General features: G+C 38.5%; 1 protein-coding gene across 6 annotated transcripts in view; it reads right to left on the reverse strand.

Annotated features, from left to right (window-relative positions):
- Nucleotides 1–23,484, reverse strand: part of TEX26 (testis expressed 26) — an 85,023-nt gene that overhangs the window by 52,300 nt on the left and 9,239 nt on the right. For 5 of the 6 annotated variants that reach the window (XM_058438193.1, XM_058438194.1, XM_032149155.2 and 2 more), the window contains 2 exons: nt 12,268–12,433; nt 8,186–8,342 (listed from right to left, as the gene is read on the reverse strand). In XM_058438193.1, coding sequence (XP_058294176.1) covers nt 8,186–8,342; nt 12,268–12,433 — 323 coding nt within the window. The remainder of the gene's footprint in view (nt 1–8,185; nt 8,343–12,267; nt 12,434–23,484) is intronic. The other variant, XM_058438197.1, reaches the window with a different exon arrangement.

A 23,484-nucleotide genomic window follows, 5' to 3' on the forward strand; every position in this document is an offset into this window, starting at 1 on the left:
GGTTTTTAAAAAATGATTTCTGTCTAGACCAGCAGAGGAGGAGAGGATTCCAGTACATGTTGCCTCTTACTTTAGATAACTCAGGAGGAGAGGGCATGGGTATTCAATAGTCCTCGTAATGACCTCATAAACTGCCCATACAGAAGACAGGTTATAGAGGGGAGGAACTTGTGGGGCTCAAAATCAGGGCACCCCTTAAGATATTTTGGAAAACCATGTGGTACTGTTCCTATAACTTCCATCTATAACTTAGTGCTATGATTTGAATGTGTCCCCGCAAAAGCAAACTTAATCCCTAACGCAATAGTGTTGGGAGGTGGGGCCTAATGGGAGATGTTTGGGTCATGGGCACTCTGCCCTCATGAGTGGAGTAATGCTGTTATCGTGGGAGTGGGCTAATTACTGCAAGAGTGGGTTCCTGACAAAAGGGTGAGTTTGGCTTCCTTTCTCTCTCTCACTTTCACGCTCTTGTCCTTCCATTTTCCACCATGGGGTGATGCCGCAAGAAGGCTCTTGTGAAGTGCCAGCACTATGCTCTCGGCTTCTCAGCCTCCAGAATCATGAAACAAATAAATTTATTTCATTATAGATTACCCAGTCTCACATATTTGTCAAAGCTGTACAAAACAGACTAAGACACTTGGCTTTTTCACTAGGAACTTTACAAGCAAAAACAAATTTCCACTGAAATACTTGATGCTTTTATCTATATCTCTTCCCTAGAGCTACCACTCGAGAGTAAATGTTTCCAGTTCCTATATCAGTTCTGTGCTATTTGCCAAGGTTATACATAATTAAGTCATCGCTCTACCTTAAGACAATTAGTGTGAATACAAAGATATCTACAGAACAAACAGGTAGGGAATGCGGTAAGTCTTGCAACCCTAACATTTGGAACTGTGGATCTCACGTGGAAATATGACATCAGAATCACCTGGGAAGGGTCTCTCAGAATACATCTGCTGACCCTCATTCCAGACATTGAGGACCTCCAGAAGTGAGCCCCAGGCACTTAGATTGTGAAAACAAACCACCCATGTGCTTAAGAATTACTGACTCAGAGCTTAAATAGGGTGCTACAGGAGCCCAGAGAAAGTATGAGGGGCTGTGTTGGAGGAAGAGGAGGATGACAAGGACTAAAAGGCAGTGACAGTAAGGAGCTTTGACAACGGTCAATACAGAAGCAAAGAGTGCATAGCGTGTTTGTGAAACTTGGCCTGGCTCACAGAAGGGTGGGACATGCAGGGCAGGGAGGAGGAGCTGAGGGTGAAATAGGAGAGGCAAGCTGGGGCCAGGCTGTGAAGGGTCTGGAACGTCCGTTCCACATGAACAATGATGGACCGGCATAGAGGTGGAATCATTGGAGATGAAGACCCACAAAAGGCAAAAGCCAGGACCTAGACTTGAATATCTATAGAATGAACGGGGAATGTGGTGAGCCTTACAACCATAACACTTGGAACTATAGATCTCACATGGAAATAAGACATCAGAATCACCTGGGAAGAGTTTTGCAGAATACAAAGAGTCTCACTCTTCATTGATCCTCAGTACTTATCACAGTAATAGAGCTCATTAAGTATTTACTAAGTTAATGAGTGAACGCACACACCAAAAAACCTGGAAACATAATTGCTATGAATTAGCAATTAATATCTGAAGTACACTCTAGTGACTGCCTATGTGATCAAGCTATGCTTAAGGTAACCCCTAGTAAACCATATATTGTTCATTCCATAGCATGGGCTTAGTTCTTTTAAACTGAGGCTTTTGTTTTCTTTATAAAATGTTGTGTTAATGAGCTTCATGTGTTATTTGGAAGACAGGTTCCTGATAAAAAGGGACCTAAGCAACACCTAAAACCCCCATAGTTGTGCTGAAGTATGGACAGAAATAATAACTATGAGTTAGAGCTAATCTGACCCAATGATGCCTCCCCCCAGGGGTCCTGTTCCTCAGGAGCTCAGCTCCCCTGGGTTTCTTTTCTACTGGAGTAAAACTGGAATGGTTTAGCCCAAAGAAAGAAACTGGCCCATTTAAGATTAGGTATGGCATCTGCAGAAAGGCCCAAACCAAAAGTAAGTCTTTAGTAAGGACCATTCAAAACTATTAGGACCAGCCGGGCACTATGGCTCATGCCTGTAATCCCAGCACTTTGGGAGGCCGAGGCGGGTGGATCATGAGGTCAGGAGATCGAGACCATCCTGGCTAACACTGAGAAACCCCGTCTCTACTAAAAATACAAAAAAAAAAAAAAAAAAAAAAAAAATTAGCCGGGCATGGTGGCAGGTGCCTGTAGTCCCAGCTACTCGGGAGGCTCAGGCAGGAGAATAGCATGAACCTGGGAGGCAGAGCTTGCAGTGAGCCAAGATCAGGCCACTGCACTCCAGCCTGGGCGACAGAGTGAGACTCCGTCTCAAAAACAAAAAACAAAAAACAAAAAAACCATTAGGACCATTGACACATAACCTATAGCCAAGTGGGAACTAGCGCTGCTGTCTATCAGCTGTATGTACTGATTCATCAAAGCCACGTTCTCTAAGCCTGACTGTGAAAAGCAGCACCTTTCAGTGCTCCTCAGTCATTTACCTTAACTCCGTAATGAGAATAAAAAGCTAAAACACGGCCCTTGTGCTTCAGAAGCTTAGATTATTACAATATCATAAGTCCTACAAAAGAAGTAAGAACCAGGGCTGTTAAAACACATGGAGGGCCAACAACACAAAGGTGGAGGATCGAAGAAGGCTTCCAGAAGAGAGGTGAGGCCTACAACTAGACTTAAATTATGGGTAGACAGAGGCTGAGAAGGAAGGGAGACCTGCTCCACAGGGAGGAAGCAATGTGTGCCACCAGCACAAGGCCACGAGGCATGGTATGTGGAGGCTGTGAGTCGGGACGGCCGGCAAGGTCATGAGGGTGGGGGCTGACAAGGGAGGAGGCGGCATGGCGGCCAGGACTAGATTGTACAGGACTCACGTAAGGCATTTAGCTTTTATCCTGAGGACAATGAAAATTCACTGAAGGGTTTTAATCCATAAAGTGACATCAGTTTGCACATCTGGAGACTCACAATGGCTGTCTTATGGACAGTGGGTTAGAGGACACAAAACTGGAAAAGCTCACTGGGAAAGCTCCTCTATCTGCCAGGTGGTGAAAGAATTGGAGGGAACCTATGGATAATGCAGGAAGATCAGCTGCCGGAGGAAGGAGATGAGTTGGAATGCTCATGAGGCTTTTACTCAGCACCCAATATAGGAAACTGAGGGTCTGAGGAGGTTTGGGAAGAGATACAAATATGGAGGTTCTCAGGATAGTTGTTCTTTAAAGGAATCAGAAACTCTAATAGTTAGAGGCCAAACAGGAAAATGACCAGAGAGAAGGAGTCAAAAAAGTAGGGGGAAACTGGGAATGTGTGGCAGCACAGAAATGCAAGAACAGTGGTCTGAGAGAGAGAGCAGAATCCACAGTTAAACGATGCTCAAAAGTTAGGTAAGATGCAAATGGAAAAATCTCCATTGAAGGTCATTGCAGACCTTGAAAGGAGCAGTTCAGTGAATGGTGGGGGCAGACACCAGGTTGGAAGGGGTTGAAAAGTCAAAGGGTAAGCTTCCCATTAAACTCAGTGGATTGTCTCCCTGCAGTTAGGACTCCTTTGTCCCCAAACTCCATCAAAATGATCGTAGATTAAAAATGTTAACACATTTTTTAGAAAATGGAAAGCAAATGTAGATGTAGCAACTGATTGAGCAAAGTAGAGGAAGCTGAAGCCTAGATGACTGCAGAGGGGAATAGCAAAGAAGTGAACTAGGTAACTCACACTACAGAACACTTGCAGGCTCAAAGGTAACAGGTATAGTGGAAGGCAGGGAGCGAGGCTCAGGGCTGAACACGGAGGCTTGGCCGAAAGCTTGAATATCAAGTGGCTTTCCGGATCACCTTCATAACCCCGCATAGTCATATGACTATTCCTTCCTATTTAGAAGTTTATTCTCTGCAAAACTGAACCAAAGAAGCTCTGGACTGAGGGACACCAGGCACAGTAAAAGGTGAGTGGAATGAGATGCTTGATTGAAAAAAAGAGGGGTCAGTGAAAGACTGCACACCAGCCAGGAAGATCCCAACCCCTTGCTTCGCCAATCCTGCTCTCAGAATGCCAGCAGTCAGCATTACCTCTCTGGAGATACTTATCCACAAATAATGGCATTTAGGGATTTCCCCCAAAAAGGATAGCTCATCCTCTAATCACCTAAGTCAAATACCAGCTAACAAGTCCCTTCTTTGTACATAGTTTTTAATTATATTTGAGTACCTCCTTTGTAGGTTTTTGAGCCCTGGAGTTTAATATTTTGTGTGCACCCACTTTAAGAAAAAGAAGAGTCCACAAAAGTGAAACTTGAGTTTTATTAGCTTTATAATAAATCTGCCTCTGCTCCCTTGCAAATATGGACAATCAAATTTTCATTAGACCATTAAGACACTCAGAGAAAAATAGAAACGATGCAAGAAACAGATGAAAATGCTGAAAGTTAATTATATCATAAATATCTTAAAATTCATGAGAATTACTGCATCTATAAAATAAGAACAGAATGCTGTTTTTAAAAAATGATTGGAGGGAGGAAGAAAGAGAGCTTAGAAATTAAAAATATGAGACCTGTAATAAAATTTAATAGAAGAGCTAGATTAAAAAGTAAAGAAGTTTTCAGCCGGGCATGGTGGCTCATATCTGTAATCCTAGCACTTTGGGAGGCCGAGGTGGGTGGATTGCCCGACCGCAGGAGTTCAAGACCAGCCTGGGCAACATGGTGAAATCTGCTCTACTAAAAATACAAACAAATTAGCCAGACGTGGTGGTGTGTGCCTGCAGTCTCAGCTACTCAGGAGGCTAAGGCATGAGAATTGCCTGAATCTGGGAGGCAGAGGCTGCAGGGAGCCAAGATCACACAACTGCACTCCAGCCTGGTGGAGACTCTGTCTCCATGAAAAACAAACAGACAAAACAAAAAAGGTATAGAAGTTTTCAAATAAACAGAACAAAAATACAAAGAGAAAGAAGCTAGGAGAGAAAAGGTAAGATAATTCAAGGCTTGATCCAACTATCCAGTAGCTTCCTAAGAAAGGGTGTGTTGGAGGAACTTTCGAAAGTATATTCTTGTCAATCTGGAAATGTCTTTTTTTCTTTGTTACACTTGCTTGATAGTTTGGCTGGATATAGAATTTTAGATTGGAAATCACTTCCCTTCACCACATTTTTCCAAATGTCTTCTAGCATCCAGGATTTCTATGTAGAAGACAGATGCCATTTTAATTTCTGATCCTTTCTTATGTCATCCCCTGGAAGCCCTTAAGATCTCTTTATTCCTGACATTCTGAAATTCCACACTTACATGCATTAATGACAGTCTTTTGTCATTCATTATGTCAGGCATTCAGGGGCCCTTTCAATCTAGAAACTCTGAGAATTTTTTCCTGCATTACTCCTTTAATATTTTTCTCTCCTGTCTTTTCTCTGTTCTGTTCTGTCATTGTGTTTGGAAAAAATTTTGGTAAGTGTACAACAAAGTAGGAAAAAAATAGTGACAGGCATGTAGAAAAGTAAACACATAGAGAAAAACAATTAATTCTGGTAAAAATAAGAGAAAACAACAAGTAAAGGAAATAATGAAATACAACTTGGCTCAGCAGCAAACATTTACGTACTCATGTAATCACAGTATATCATATCATAATATATACACTAGCAATCGAATTTAACAAGAAATCTGTAATATAATTATGTTGACATGATGGATGGAGGGCCAGTGAGACAGAGTTATAGGACAGCCAAATCCTCAGCTTCCAAAACAGAAGTCAATAATGTCTAAAATTCATGAATGAAGAAGAGCAGTAGAAGCATATTATTTAAAAATCACATAAGAAGAAATAGTTAACCAGATTGAAATTGTCTGCCAATGAGGAATAGGAGTATGGATGGGGCAGGGTAGGTCAAGGAACTACTGTTGTTTCTTTATATACCTGTAAGTAATCATTTAAGTATATGCACACATTTGTTTAATAAAAGTAAATTTTAATTTTTAAAAACTGTAAACAAGAAGTTAGGAATTCAGAACACCATGTATAAATTGACTCTTGAAGGAATTTTAGCTGGGAAGGAGGTAGTTCTAATAAGAGAAGCCAGACTGCCTGGGTTCAAATCCTAGACTCCACCAGTCCCAAGCTGGGCAACCCTGGGCATGTTGCTTAACCACACTGAGTTTTAGATCCCCCTCTTTGATTGGAGGTAATAACTTCACAGGTTGTGAAAATTAACTGTGTTGATTTATGAAAAGCTAAGGGCTTAGTAAACGTTGGCTGTTTATGGAGGGAAGCAGAGAAATGAACAGTAGCTAAAAGAAAAGATGGGGCTGAGGGAAAGCTCTGTTTTTGTTTTCATCTGGAACATGCTAGACGGGATATACTACAGTCAATGTGCATTTTGTTGGGGTGGGATTCATACTTTAGAGATGGAGGGATGATGTTGGGGAAAAGGCCAGAGAACTGGAAAGATAAACTTCTTGTTCAGGGGACAGGGAGACAGAGCCACAGCTCACAGGGATTGATGGTTCTGTTGGGGCAGGAAAGGGGATGTAGGATGAAGGTGGAGACACCCAGGCCTTAAGAGATGTGTCATTCTCCTGTCCTCGGGTGAACAGGGGCCCTCAGCACTCCCCGGCTTGTGTTCAGAGCCCACAGGGCAGCCAGCCTTCCTCAGCAGTCACTGGGTGTCATTATTTTGTCACCAAAAAGTAGGAGAACATCAATACTCCAACTGCCATTGTGTCACGGGCCATGCACCAGCATGTGTAGCTTTCTCAGTAACTTAGGAAAAGGTTTCCGTCTGTGATTTTAAAAATATAATCAATTTTCATGAATTCTCAATAAAGTAAATTTCCTGCTGATAAACAAGAACAAAATTGCATTGAATCACCAAATATGTCATTTCTGGAAAATGTGTCGGTATAGATGGAACTCATTTTTGACCCCCTGAGACATGGGAGCTATGATGTCATCTCTACTTACCCTACAAAAAACCAGTCAAAGGTGCTCCTAGCCACAGAGCCCTAAGGGCAGAGCCAGGTGAAGCATGAGAGAATCTGCATAGCAGAGTTCCTATCCCCAGGACACGTGTGCTCTTCCAGGAAGCAGGATGAATAGCATGCTGGACTTTTCATCTCTAACAAGGGAGAGAATAAAATGGCCCTCACTTCATCCTCTCATGGTTTCCTATTTATCTACAGAAGACACCAGTATCCCATCCACATGGAACTTCAAGGCAGACTCCTATTAATCCCTTATCTCTGACATCTGTCAGTCACTCATCCCTATGATTCATTTATTTGTTCAACCAATATCTATTTTCATCACCTGCGATAAGCCAGGCACTGGGGTGGGTGCTGGTGAGACAATGTGAACCAAGAGCCACAGCCCCTACCCTGGAAGGGGCTTATGGCTGACTGAAGTGCCCATGCCACCACTTTGCAGATCCTGCCTCCACCCGCACTGCCACAGCCCTGTGTCAAGCCACCTCACTCCTCTCTGTGCTCCTCTAACAGCCTCCTCCTGTCCACCTTCCTCCTGAAGGGCCATCTCCATTCTTCACTCTACAGCCAGTGTGAGGCTTCTAAAAGCCGACATCTGAACTGTGTCACTACCTTAATAAAAACCTCTTAATTGCTTCCGGGATGAACTCCAAACTCTTTAGTATGCCCTGTAAGGCCCTTCCAGACTGGGTGCTCTCTGCCCATGTTGATCTCCTCCCTCAACTCTCCCTTTGCCCTTGATGCTCTACTCTTGCTGAAGTTCTTTTAGTTCCTGAAATATTCCTCCAGGTCTTCAATCCTGTAACAAAACTCTCCCCTACCTCTTTGCCTGGCTAATTCCTTTTTATCCTTTGGGCCAGGCAGGGAAGCCTTTCCTGACCCCCCATCCCACACTAGGCTGGATGTCTTCGTGTATGCCCACAGCAACCTGCATTTCCCACAAGGTGCACCTTTTTATACTTGATGGTTTTTATTTGCAAAGTTGCCTGTTTCCATGCCTAGACTTTGAGTTCCTCGAAGGAGAAGAACACACTCATATTGCCGACCACTGCAACTCCAGTGCCTACCACATGACCTGGGAAAAAAAGAAAAACAAATGTGTTTACCTTTTGATCTGTCCACAAAGTCTCTCTTAGTAAGGGAAATAAACTGATTTGATAGTGCCTTGTTAACTTCTTTCATTGAAGCAGGGATTTTCCAAGGGAGGCAGTTGTTTAGTGTCCCCGTTTGTTGACAGTGAGGTAGTGTCCACAGGAAAATGTCCTGTCAAAGCAAACACGATTTTCAAGAAAATCCATATGGGTTCACCTAATAGGATCAATAATCTGAGTGTCTGTGTGCACATATTCTTCAGAATCCTTTACAACCAGCTGCCACTGCAGGTGCATGGATGCAGGGAGCCTGTCAACAGGAGCCATTGGTTGACCCAGCCGAAACGCAGGCTGTGTACATTTCTTTGACTTTTCACTTTGAAAACGAGAAAATGAGATTGAAAACTTCAAAGAGTTGTGCTTCCAACCAGAAGTCTCCTACAGATAAGACTAAGGGAAGAAATAACCCATGTTAATTCTAGTTCTGGCCATTCCCAGGGAGCACAGGCAGTGGCTGCTTTCCCCTTGGGAGCCCCTGAGGAAAACCCTGCCTCACATGCAGAGGCCTCAGCAACTTCCTGAAGGACAGGAAGGGCCAGCACCCTCTTCTCACTTCCAAATGTCCAACAATGATAGACTGGATTAAGAAAATGTGGCATATATACACCATGGAATACTATGCAGCCATAAAAAAGGATGAGTTCATGTCCTTTGTAGGGACATGGATGAAGCTGGAAACCATCATTCTCAGCAAACTATCGCAAGGACAAAAAACCAAACACCGCATGTTCTCACTCATAGGTGGGAATTGAACAATGAGAACACGTGGACATAGGAAGGGGAACATCACACACCGGGGACAGTTGTGGGGTGTGGGGAGTGGGGAGGGATAGCATTAGGAGACATACCTAATGCTAAATGACGAGTTAATGGGTGCAGCACACCAACAATGCACATGTATACATATGTAGCAAACCTGCACGTTGTGCACATGTACCCTAAAACTTAAAGTATAATAATAATAAAATAAAAAAGAGAGATTTTAGGATGATAAAACTTGAAATCTCCACCCCCTCTTGCCATCATCCCTCTTTCCCATGATCTTGCTTCCTATTTCCCTGAGAAAATTGAGGCCACCAGAAAATAATCTCCACAGCCCACCAACCGTGTCCCAGCCACCACACCTGCACTCACACATGCTGTGACGGGAGGGGAGCCACGCAGGTGCTCTCAGCAAGGCCCAGCCCCGCCTACAGCACTAGATCCCCCTCTACTGAGTCTACTCCAGCAAATCGCTCCAACAGTCCTCACTTCTCTCTTGCAACTTGAATCTCTTCCTCCCTGCTGGGTCATTGCCATCAGTATTGGTTTATTTCTCCTATCTTAAAAAGAAAGCACTCTCTTCACTCTACTTCCCCTTCTAGTTACTAAGCTATTCCTCAGTTTCCCTTTGCACCAAAATTCTTCAAAATAGTTAGGTATACTCACTGTCCCAAACTTGTCTTTTAAATCTCCTTTAATTTTCAAGTTCTCTCTTGATTCCCTTCTTTCCCTCACAATTTATCAACTGGAAAAACCAATACATAAAATTATAATTTATCTGTCGAAGAAGCCATTTGATGTGCAGAGGTCCCCACAGTCTGGATTTTGTTGATTGCTTATGCATTTGTTGTTTAACAAGTTCCTCTATCCCTTGTATTTCCTGCAAATTGGCAAGTGGATCCAGAGACTCAAATTCACTAAACTAGAAGTCAAGCTTGTCCAACCTGCGGCCCCACTCAGGACGGCTTTGAATGTGGCCCAACACAAATTCATAAACTTATTTAAAACATTATGAGATACTTTTGCGATTTCGTTTTTTAAAGCTCATCAGCTATCATTAGTGTTAGTGTATTTCATGTGTGGCCCAAAGCAATTCTTCTTCTTCCAATGTGGCCCAGGGAAGCCAAAAGATTAGACATCCCTGAATAAACGGTGTTTCACAAGGCTATAGGAGGCAGATAATATATGGTTGTTTTTCTTGTGTAACGTTAGCAGTTGTTGATATTCAATGCCTAGATTAACAGGAGCTGCCTGCCGTCTGGCATGTGAACACTCATTGGCTGAGAACACACAGGACAGTCTGCCACACTAGCTCTCATTGGTTGACAGCCTTCAATAGTACTTAGAGGAAGGGAAAATTATATGGTTGAGTGTTTGTGAATGTATAAATACAGTATAATATTGTATACATACAGTATAATATTGTAATCAACTCTTTTACATTAATTTTAAAATATAAAGGATGACCAAGCATAGTGTCTCATGGCTGTAATCCCAGGGCTTTGGAAGGCCAAGGTGAAAGGATTGCTTGAACTCACGAGTTTGAGACCAGCCTGGGAAACAGAGTGAGATTCCATCTCTACAAAAAATAAAAAATTAGCCAAGCATGGTGGCATGCACCTGTACTTTAAGCTACTCTGGAGGCTGAGGTGGGAGGATCACTTGAGTTCAAGAGTTCGAGGCTGTAGTGAACTCTGATTGATTGTGCCACTGCACTTCACCCTGGGCCACAAAGCAAGATCTTGTCTCTAATATATCTAATTATACACAATAATACATATGTTAGAGACATATTTATATATTATATATAAATTATATATTAAATATATAATTTAGATATATATATTTTTTAGAGACAGGAGTTTTATGTATATATCTCCAAGAGATATATACATACATATATATGTGTGTGTGTGTGTGTGTGTGTGTGTGTGTGTGTGTGTGTATGTATGGGTCTATAAATATCATCTCTCCCCCAAGAGCTCCAGACCTGTCTATTAAACTGCCTGTTGAACATATCTTCAGCTAAAACTACATGTTCCCCCAGTGCCCTTCTCCACCCAACCTGGTCCTCCACCATGTTCCAGCTGAGTAAACAGAATCTGCATACGCCAGCTGTCCAAGTCAGAAGTTGAACATTATACTTTCCTCTTCCTTATCCTTTGCATCCTTTTAGTCATCAAATCCTGTTCATTCTACCACCTTATCATCTATTGAATGCATCAAGGTGGCTCCATCCCAGGTGGTCTCATCCCATGTGGCAGTCAAGTAAATGAAACCCTTTACTACAACCAAGCATTGCCTTTTGTGATGGGAGAAGGGAATAGAAAGACAAGAAAACACACAGGGAGCATCAGTTATTTCCATCCAGGAGAGAAGGGACTTAGAGATGGCTTTCTTTGATGTGAGTCTTGGAGAAATATAGGAGTTCCCTTAGTGCACAGGATAAGGGCATTCTAGGTAGAGGCAACAGAATGATTTAAAAAATGGAGGTTTGAGAGCGTATGAAACACAAGGCTAAGCACAAGTACTTGTATGTGGCTGTTCATAGCTGCATGATTCACAATAGCCAAAAGGTGGAAACAATCCAGAGATGCATTAATGGATGCACGGACAGACAAATTGTAGTTTATCCATGGTAGAGAATATTATTCAACTGTGACAAAGAACTGGAAGTACTGATATTTGCTACATGGATGCTACATGGGTAGTCTTCATAATAGTGCTTTTCCTGTCATCTTTCTAGTCAGATAATTTCTTAGATGATGAACCTTGAAAACATTATGCAAAGTGAAAAGAAGCCAGACACAAAAGGTCACCTATTATTGATTTCACATATAAAATATCCACAAAAGGTAATCCACAGAGGAAGAAAGCAGACGGTGGGGAGTGGAATCGGGGGTAATTGCTTAATGGGTATGAGGTCTCCTTCTAGGATGATGAAAATGGTTTGGAACAAAAATAGAGGTGATGGCTATCCAACAACATGTATGTACTAAATGCCAGTGAATTGTTCACTTTAAAAGGTTAATTTTACATTATGTAAATTTCACTTCAATTTTTAAAAAGTCCTTTTTTAAAAAAAACTCCAGAGGATAGAACATAAGTGGTTAGAAATAAATGTGACAAGGTAGACAGGAAATAGTCTAAAAAGAACCATGTATCCTGTGACTGTAGAAGCTGAAAGATCTCTGTGACATATTTAAACTCTCATTCTTATGGGTTGTTGATACAGTACAGTATTAAATTCAACACATACGTAGATATTATCTTACTTCATTGAGATGAGATTTGTGGCTCTTGATTTCACTTGAAGTCTCAGTTTTGATCAAATCTTCTTTAGAGTGTGATTTCCAAGTGTACTCATCACTATATTGTGTCTGATTGAGAATAGGATCACTAAGTGAATATGTATATCCTAATCTTCTGATACCATTTTGGCTATAAAAAAAACCAGCAGAAATTAGAGTTAGAGGTTAAATACCAAATCTCACAAAAGTACACATGTCAAATCATTTACTCATTACATTTTTTAAAAAGATTGATTGGCATAAGAGTTGGTGCCAGAAATAATTTAATTTCAGGTTTTCCTTGAAGGAAAACAACGCTGTATTTTAGGATGGCTTTTAACAAAAGTACAGATGCCTAAAATAAAATTAAAAAACATAACAATATGAAATTTATTTCATTAATTTTTTTAAAGAGCTGAACACTCTCTAGTACAAATGGCACTTCAGTGTAACCAAATAGCTGGTGAAGAAAAGCTTCTCCCTATAGAAATCTCCCATTTGATAAAGGAAAGAAATATAAGAATTGAAATATCACTAGATTCAAGCCCGTAATGAAATAATGAATCTAGGCAATGGCCAGCAATGTCCACTCACAGCTCCAAAAGAGGATCACCAGATGCTATGAGCTTCTGAGTGAATACATGCATCACCACTTATTAAATATCTTTGCCAAAATGCAAAACTTGAATCAGATGAAGTCTTTAGAATGTTGGATTACAGGAAATACATGAAAAGAGAAATCATTTAAATGGCATCATGGAGTTAAAAAAAAAAAATCCCGGAACAATGATTCTGTTTCTTCAACAAAGAATTTGTCAGAAAATAAAAAAAAAAAAGGTTCTCTCTCCCTTTTTTTTAAAAGATTAAAACGAGGTAAGAGACGATAACCAAATGAAATGTGTGGACCTTTTTCGGATTCAATTTCAAACCACTGCCTTTTAAAAAAAAAAGTTATGAGACAATTGGAGAGATTTGATTGTTGATTGGCTATTTGATATTAAGGAATTGGTTTTCTTATAGGTGAGATAATAGAATTGTTACATATTTTTAAAACATCCTTATCTTTTAGAGCTACATACAAAATCTTTAGAATCGCAATGATACAATGCCTGGGATTTGCTTCCACATACTCCAGTGGGAAGGATCAGTGGAGGGTACAGATAACAGGGCTGTTGCTGGGTCATAGTGGGGGATTTGTTGTATGTTTCTTTGTGTATGTTTAAAATATTTCATTTTGACTTATTTTTTTTAAGGGGGTGAATAGATTCAGATTATCTCTGTAAGAAGCAAATATCTAGGAAGTTAGAAACAAACATCCAGATGATCATTCTATCGTCATTCAGAGTTTATAAACTGGAGAGTTTCCAAAGGGAGGGGACACAGCACGAATAGCTTTTTTTTTTTTTTTTTTTTTTGAGACACAGTCTTGCTCTGTTGCCTAGGCTGGAGTGCAGTGGTACCATCATAGCTCACTGTAGCCTCAAACTGCTGGGCTCAATCTATCCTCCCACCTCAGCCTCCCAAGTAGTTAGGACTTACAGGCATGTACCATCATGCCCAGCTGATTTATTTTTATTTTTATTTTTTGAGATGAGGTCTCACTATGTTGCTCAAGCTGGTCTTGAACCTCTAGCCTCAAGCGATCCTCCCATCTCAACCTCCCAAGTAGCTGGGACTACAGGCGCATGCTACAGGCTGGGATTATAGCCGTGAGCCACCACACTTAGCCACAAAAAGCTTTAAAAGAATCAATTTTCAGATCTCAATTTCTCAATATACTCTTTCCTAGAACATACCCACCCGAAAACAAACCTGCAAATGTATGTGGGTTCTTTCTTCCTATACCGCTTACCTGATTCTCCCTTCCCCATTTCACCATAGGCTCTTTCTATGGTGCATTGCCCCGAGAAATAAGCCTCCAACCCTAAGGGGGCCCCCCAGTGAAGGGAAACATGGTGGGAATGATTTCAGAGACGCCTCCTTGTAATCCAAGTTCTGCTTGGAACCGCTTGCCTGGGCTTTTGGTTCTCAATATCATGTGTATTTCTACAGAGTGAAGGGTTCTGCTAGACCCAGGGTACTAGGTCTATGTGGGGAGGCTCTGAATTTAGGTAAGTCACAGAGCATGGCTGAGAGTAATGTCTGGTTTTCTATCTCCTAACAATTACAAAACGTTCACCTCTTTTTAGGGAGAGGCCTCTGAGAGAAGAGCAGAGGATGTAGAATGCTTAAAGTGACTCCTTTCCTCCCACATTTAAAGATAGGCATTTATCAGCTTATCTCTAGGACATGCAATTAGCTGGAAAGAAAAGCAGCTCTGAGGTGATGAAGCAGCACAGGTTGGTCATGCTGATTACTTTAAATATAACCAGAATCCTGCCCTTTTTTTTTTTTTTTTTTTTAGACAGAGTCTCACTCTGTCACCCAGGATGGAGCAACCTCCACTTCCCGGGTTCAAGCAATTCTCCTGTCTCAGCCTCCTGAGTAGCTGGGACAACAAGCGCATGCCACCACACTGGGCTAATTTTTTTATTTTTAGTAGAGACGGGGTTTCACCATATTGGTCAGGCTGGTCTCGAACTCCTGACCTCAGGTGACCCACCCGCCTTGGCCTCCCAAAATGTTGAGATTACAGGCATGAGTCACCATGCCCAGAATCTTTTCCGAGACAGCAAATTTTTAAAGATTCACTGGATAAGACTGATAAATAGGCATCTTGTATTGTTTTCAGGTTTTGTATTAATCATTCAATAAAGTATTTAAATTTTATTCTGAATCCAATCACGTTACAAAATATTTTCTCCAATACAGCCAATTTTCATTTTATTTTATGTTGTAAAATATTTAACAATAAATGAAATTATAGGCTGACCTGCCAGACCAATTTTAATTTTCACTATATGTAACTTTCTTTCATTGAATACTAGTAAATATTTGATTTGATGTCTGATGAAATTAATAAAATTGTTTCTGTTTTTATACATGATTGGTATTTAATCATTCCCAAAAGGAAAGCAGCAGAATTCTATATACATGAGAATATATTTAGGAAACATCATACTTTTTATTATACTCTTCACTTCTCAAACAACTTATACATTTAGCTACATATTTCATTGAATTATATCCAAAAATAATGCAATAAAATGTGTAGCTAAATATATGTTACTTGGATATAATTAATCATATCAGACCCAAATCTTTTAACACTTCTCTTGTCTACTTTTAATAGTCTTCTCTACAATACGCATTCCATAATTTATTTTTCAGTGGTTTTTATAATATTCTCAAAACATATATTAACATTTATTTGGATTGAAAGTATAGCTAGATTTTATTTTGACACAAAATAAACCTGATTTTACTTATTGATTTGAACAACAAGGACTGATTTTACCAACTAGGTAAAGATGGTATAAACTGTATAAGCTAAATGTTCAGCTCCAAGATTTTGATAAAAATATATTCAAAGTATGATAAAAGCCTTTTATCGAAAAAGTTTGTATTTTGGCTTAGGATTGACTTGGCAATGCGGGCTCTTTTTTGGTTCCATATGAACTTTAAAGTAGTTTTTTCCAATTCTGTGAAGAAAGTCAAAGCTGGAGGGATCATGCTACCTGACTTCAAACTATATTACAAGGCTACAGTAACCAAAACAGCATGGTACTGGTACCAAAACAGAGATAGAGACCAATGGAACAGAACAGAGCCCTCAGAAATAATGCCACATATCTACAGCTATCTAATCGTTGACAAACCTGACAAAAACAAGCAATGGGGAAAGGATTCCCAATTTAATAAATGGTGCTGGGAAAACTGGCTAGCCATATGTAGAAAGCTGAAACTGGATCCCTTCCTTACAACTTATACAAAAATTAATTCAAGATGGATTAAAGACTTACATGTTAGACCTAAAACCATAAAAACCCTAGAAGAAAACCTAGGCAATACCATTCAGGACATAGGCATGGGCAAGGATTTCATGTCTAAAACACGAAAAGCAATGGCAACAAAAGCCAAAATTGACAAACGGGATTTAATTAAACTAAAGAGCTTCTGTACAGCAAAAGAAACCACCATCAGCATGAACAGGCAACCTACAGAATGGGAGAAAATTTTTGCCATCTACTCATCTGACAAAGGGTTAATATCCAGAAACTACAATGAACTCAAACAAATTTACAAGAAAAAAACAAACAACCTCATCAAAAAGTGGATGAAGGATATGAACAGACTCTTCTCAAAAGAAGACATTTATGCAGCCAAAAAACACATGAAAAAATGCTCATCATCACTGGCCATCAGAGAAATACAAATCAAAACCACAATGAGATACCATCTCACACCAGTTAGAATGGCGATCATTAAAAAGTCAGGAAACAACAGGTGCTGGAGAGGCTGTGGAGAAATAGGAACACTTTTACACTGCTGGTGGGACTGTAAACTAGTTCAACCATTGTGGAAGTCGGTGTGGTGATTCCTCAGTGATCTAGAACTAGAAATACCATTTGACCCAGCCATCCCATTACTGGGTATATACCCAAAGGATTATAAATCATGCTGCTATAAAGACACATGCACACGTATGTTTATTGCGGCACTATTCACAGTAGCAAAGACTTGGAACCAACCCAAATATCCAACAATGATAGACTGGATTAAGAAAATGTGGCACATATACACCATGGAATACTATGCAGCCATATAAAAGGATGAGTTCATGTCCTTTGTAGGCACATGGATGAAGCTGGAAACCATCATTCTCAGCAAACTATCGCAAGGACAAAAAACCAAACACTGCATGTTCTTACTCATAGGTGGGAATTGAACAATGAGAACACATGGACACAGGAAGGGGAACATCACACACCGGGGACTGTTGTGGGGTTGGGGGAGGGGGGAGGGATAGCATTGGGAGATATACCTAATGCTAAATGACGAGTTAATGGGTGCAGCACACCAACATGGCACATGTATACATATGTAGCAAACCTGCACATTGTGCACATGTACCCTAAAACTTAAAGTATAATAATTAAAAAAAAGTTTGCATTATAGAAATTTATTAAAATTAGTGTTTTCATTTTCCAAATCCTTTTTGAATATAGAAAATTAAACAAGTTGCCTCCAAGTGAAAGAGTAACAGGTGCAATTTAATAGTCATTTGTTAATACGTGCCTTTTCAGTATATTCTCAGAAACTGCGATAGGGAATAACTCAATGACTGGATGACAAATCATCTTATTAATAGCTTTCAATAAAATTTAAGGAGTACCGAAGCAAGTTGTCAGCTGATCAGTCATTAAAAATCACATTGTGATTTCTGGGACACAATTCAGAAAGAGTTCAGAGTACTGAGTGACACTGCTATACTAAAACTCCTTTCATTTGCACCTACTTATTTATATATATATATATATATATATATGAACAAGGTTTCTTAACATTAGAATCTATAAATTGAAAAAAGAGAGAAGCAGAAAAAATTGATGCTGAGTGCAGTTTCATTCTAAAAATAACAACACTCAAAACTAGATATATGAACTAATTGAAAACTAAACAGCCACATTTATCTCATTAAGATGCAGTTGCAAAAAAATTTTCTTTTTGTATCTCATAATTGTGAACATTTATAATGTATTTATTGCTTTGAGCAATTGTGTACTAAAATAATTGTGATAACTCAATACTTAGGGTCATATAACATGTTTAAAAATTAATTTCAATTAATATACTAAAATAGTTGCAAAGAAGTATAATAGCATGATCAATAAATTGCTTCCAAACATAAAATATATTACAGCAGGGAAAAATTCTATGGAGGAAGTGGAGTGGGAATGAGAGTTCAAGAAGAGAAAGAAATGAAATAAATGATCAAAGAAGAGCTTATTTGTGTGTTTATTTAAAAGATCATGGCAGGTATTAATTTGCTAAAGCATTCAGAGTATTCACTGGTTTTATTGAAAAGTTTTATTTTAAAATGTCAATATGCAGGATGGGGAGGAAGTTTTATCTTTTGCAGCTATTTAAATTTATGTTGACATTTGATAAAGCCATCATACAAAGACTCTCTATAACCAAGGAACTTATACAGTCTTCACCCCTGAAAGCACCAAGAGCCAAACTAGGCTGTAATAAACTGTAAACATTAAGGTCACATCCTTAAGGGGGAAAAAAGAAATTTTAAAAAATCAAATAAAAAATAAACTCAAGAATAATTAGAATAAATAGTCTACCCTAATGAGAAGGAACCAGAAAAATAATTCTGGCAATATGACAAAACAAGGTTCTATAACATCCCCAGAAGATCACAGTAGCTCTCCAGCAATGGATCTAAACTAAAATGAAATCTTTGAAGTATCAGATAAAGAATTCAAAAGGTTGATTATTAAGCTACTCAAAGAGATACCAAAAGAAGGTGAAAACCAACATAAAGAAATTAAGAAACAATTCAGGATATGAATAAAAAATTTTCTAAAGAAATAGATTAAAAAAATCAGCACTTCTAGAAATGAAAGACACATTTAGGGAATGACGAAATGCAGTGGAAAGTTTTAACAGACTAGAACAAGTAGAAGAAAGAATTTTAGAGCTAGAAGACAAGGCTTTTGAATTAACCCAGACAAAAATAAAGAAAAAAGAATAAAAAGAAATGAGTAAAGTCTCCCAGAAGTATGGGATTATGTAGAATGGCCAAATCTAAGAATAACTGGTGTTCTGAGGGAGAAGAGTAAGTAAAAAGTTTGGAAAAATTATTTGAGGGAATAATTGAGGAAAACATTCCTGAGCTTGCTACAAATTTAGATATCCAAATACAAGAAGCTCAAAGAACTCCTGGGAGATTCATCACAAAAAGGACTTCACCAACACCTATAGTCATCAGGCTATCTAAAGTCAATGTGAAGGAAATAATTCTGAGAGAAGTGAGACAAAAGCACCAGGTAACCTATTAAAAAGCAAAACAAAACAAAAAAACCTATCAGACTAACAGCAGACTTTTCAGCAGAAACCTTACAAACCAGAAGGGATTGGGGTCCTATCTTTAGCCTCCTTAAAGAGAATAACTCTCAACCTAGAATTTTTTTATCCAGAAAAACTAAGTTTTATAAACAAAGAAGAAATAAATTCATTTTCAGACAAACAAATGCTGAGGGAATTTGTCACTACCAGACCAGCCCTACAAGAAATGCTAAAAGGAGTTCTAAATCCTGAAACAAAAGGTCAATATACACCAGAATAGAACCTCTTGAAAGGGCCTATAAAACAATAACATAATGAAGAAAAGAAAGCATCTAGGGAGCAATTATCATGATGACTGGAACAGTACCTCACATCTCACTATGAGCATTGAACATAAATGGCCTAAATACGCCACTTAATAGATTGGCAGAATGGATTAAAAAAAATCCACAAACCATAAAATATCTGCTGTCTTCAAGAGACTGACCTAAAACATAAGGATTCATATAAACCCAAGGAAAAAGGGTGGAAAAAGATATTCCATGCAAGTGGAAACCAAAAGCGAGCTGGGGTAGCTATTCTTATATCAGATAAAACAGACTTTAAAGCAACAACAGTAAAAAAAGACAAAGAAGGTCGTTACGTAATGATAAAAGGATTAATCCAACAAGAAGATATTACAATCCTAAATTTGTGTGCATCTAACACTGGATCTCCCAGATTCATAAAATATTTACTACTAGACCCAAGAAATGAGATAGACAGCAACACAATAATAGTGGGGGACTCCAACACTCCATTGACAGCACTAGACAGATCGTTGAGACAGAAAGTCAACAAAGAAACAATGGACTTAAACTACACTCTAGAACAAATGGACCCAACAAATATTTACAAAAAATTCTACCCAAGAATTGCAGAATATACATTTTTCTCATCAGCACATGGGACATTCTCCAATATAGACCATACAATAGGCCACAAAACAAGTCTCAATAAATTTTAAACAATCAAAGTCATATCAGGTATCTTCTCAGATCACAGTGGAATGAAACTAAAAATCAACTCCAAAAGGAACTCTCAAAACTATCCAAATACATGGAAATTAAACAATCTGCTCCTGCATGATTTTTGGGTTAACAACGAAATCAAGATGGAAATTAAAAAACCCTTTGAAATACATGATAATAGTGACACAAGTTATCAAAACTTCTGGGATACAGTAAAAGCAGTGCTAAGAGGAAAGTTTATAGCACTAAATACCTACAGCAAAAAGTCTGAAAGATCACAAATTGACAACTTAATTTCATACTTCAAGGAACTAGAGAAACAAAAACAAACTAAATCCAAAGCTAGTACAAGAAAAGAAATAAGATCAGAGCACAACAAAATGAAATTAAACAAACAAACAAAAAATCAATGAAACCAAAAGCTTGTTCTTTGAAAAGGTAAAATTGAGACCATAAACTAGATTAACCAAGAGAAGAAGAGAGAATATTCAAATAAACTCAATTTGAAATAGAACTAGAGACATTTCAACTGACACCACAGAATTATGAAAGATCATTCAACACTACTATAAGCACCTCAATGCACTCAAAGTAGAAAATCCAGAGGAAATGAATACATTCTTGGAAACATACAAGCCTCCTAGATTAAATCAGGAAGAAATAGAAACCCTGAGCAGACCAATAACACGCAGTAAGATTGAGTCAGTAATAAAAAAACTGTTGGCTTCAAAAAAAGCCAGGGCCAGATGGATTCACAGCTGAATTCTACCAGACGTTCAAAGAAGAATTGGTGCCAATCCTACTGAAAGTATTCCAAAAGATTGAGAAAGAGGGAATCCTCTCTGACTCATTTTATGAAGCCAGTATTACTGATACCCAAAACCAGGAATACTGGTCTGTATAAAACTACAGACCAATATCCCTGATGAACATTGATGCAAAAATCCTCCACAAAATACTAACTGAATTCAATAGCACATCAAAAAGATAATATGCAATAATCAAGTGGGTTTCATCCCAGGGATGCAGGCATGCTTTAACATATACAAGTCAATAAATATGATATATCACATAAATGAATCAAAAACAAAAATCATATGATCATTTCAATAGATGCAGAAAAAGCATTCAATAAAATCCAGCATCCCTTTATGATAAAAACCTTCAACAAACTAGGCATCTAAGGAATATAACTCAAAAAAATAAGAGCCATCTATGACAAAAATACAGTTTTCATTACGCCAAATGAGGAAAAGTTGAAAGCATTTCCTCTGAGGCCTGGAACAAGAAAAGGATGCCCACTTTCACCACTTCTATTCAACATAGTACTGGAAGTCCTAGCCAGACCAATCAAGCAAGAGAAAGAAATAAAGTGTATCCACGTTTGAAAAGAGAAAGTAAAATATTGCAGTTTGCTGATGATATATGATCATATACCTAGAGTTTGGATAAATGAATTCAATAAAGTCTCAAGTTACAAAATCAATGTACACAAATCAGTAGCACTGCTATATACAACAATGACCAAGCTAAGAATCAAATCAATAACTCAATCCATTGTACAACAGCTGCAAAAAATAAAATACCCAGGAATATACTTAACCAAGGAGGAGGTGAAATATCTCTACAAGGAGAACTACAAAACACTACTGAAAGAAATCATAGGTGACACAAACAAATGGAAACACATCCCATGGATGTGTTTCTTGGATCAGAAGAATCAATATCATGAAAATGACTATACTGCTCAAAGCAATCTACAGAGTCAGTGCAATTCTTATCAAAATACCATCATTTTTCACAGAATTAGAAAAAAAATCCTAAAATTCATACGGAACCAAAAGAGAGCCCAAATAGCCAAAACAATCCTAAGTAAAATGAATAAATTTGAAGGCATCACATTACTAGACCTCAAATTATACTACAAGGCTGTAGTTACCAAAAGAGCATGGTACTGGTTTAAAAAAAAAAAAGTAGGCACATTGACCAATGGAACAGAATAGAGAACTCAGAAATAAACTTATAACCAAGTGATCTTTGACAAAGCATACAAAAACATAAATTTGGGAAAGGACACCATATTTAATACATGGTGCTGGGAAAATTGGCTAGCATTTCTCACCTTATAAAAATCAACTCAAGACGGATAAAAGACTTAAATATAAGACTGGAAACCATAAAAATTCTAGGAGATAACCTAGGAAAAACTCTTCTGGACATTGGCCTAGGCAAATAATTCATGATTAAGACCCCAAAAGCAAATGCAACAAAAATAAATAAATAAATAAATGGGACCTAATTTAACTAAAGAGCTTTTTTGTACAGCAAAAAGAATAATTAGAATAATCAGATAACCCACAGAATGGGAGAAAAATATTTGCAAACCATGCAGCTAACAAAGGACTAACATCCCAAATCTACAAGGAACTCAAAGAAATCACCAAGAAAAAAAATTCCATCAAAATGCTGGTAAATGACACGAACAGACATGTCTCAAAAGAAGGTATGCAAATGGCCAAAAACATACGAAAAAAAAAATGCTCAACATCGCTAATCATCAGGGAAACACGAAAGAAAACTGCAATGAGATACCACTCTGCTCCTGCAAAAAGGGTAATTGAATTTAATTATTTAAAAGTCAAAAAAAAAAAAAATAGATGCTGGCAACCATGTGGTGAAAAGGGAACACTTACACAATGATGGTGGGAATGTAAATTAGTACAACCTCTATGGAAAACAGTATGAAGATTTCTTAAGGAACTAACAGTAGATCTATTGTTTGATCCAGCAATCCCACTACTAGGTATCTCTACCCAAAGGAAAAGGAGTCATTTTATTAAAAAGACAACTGTACATGTATGTTTATCACAGCACAATTCACAATTTTAAAGATATAAAACCAACGTAAGTGCCCACTGATTAGTGAGTGGATTAAAAAAATGTGGTACATATATACACCATGGAATATTACACAGCCATAAAAAAGAATGAAATAATGTCTTTTGCAGCAACTTGGATGGAGCTGGAGGCCATTATTCTAAGTGAAGTAACTCAGGAATGGAAAACCAAATACCATATGTTCTCACTGATAAGTGGGAACTAAGCTATAGGTACCCAAATGCATGCAGAATGACATAATGGACTATGGAGACTCAGAAGCAGGGAGGGAGGTGGAAGTGGGTGAGGAATAAAAAATTACCTATTGGGTACAATGTGCACTACTTGAGTGATG

This window comes from Hylobates moloch, unplaced genomic scaffold (assembly GCF_009828535.3).
Source record: "Hylobates moloch isolate HMO894 unplaced genomic scaffold, HMol_V3 SCAFFOLD_4, whole genome shotgun sequence".
Taxonomy (NCBI): domain Eukaryota; kingdom Metazoa; phylum Chordata; class Mammalia; order Primates; family Hylobatidae; genus Hylobates; species Hylobates moloch.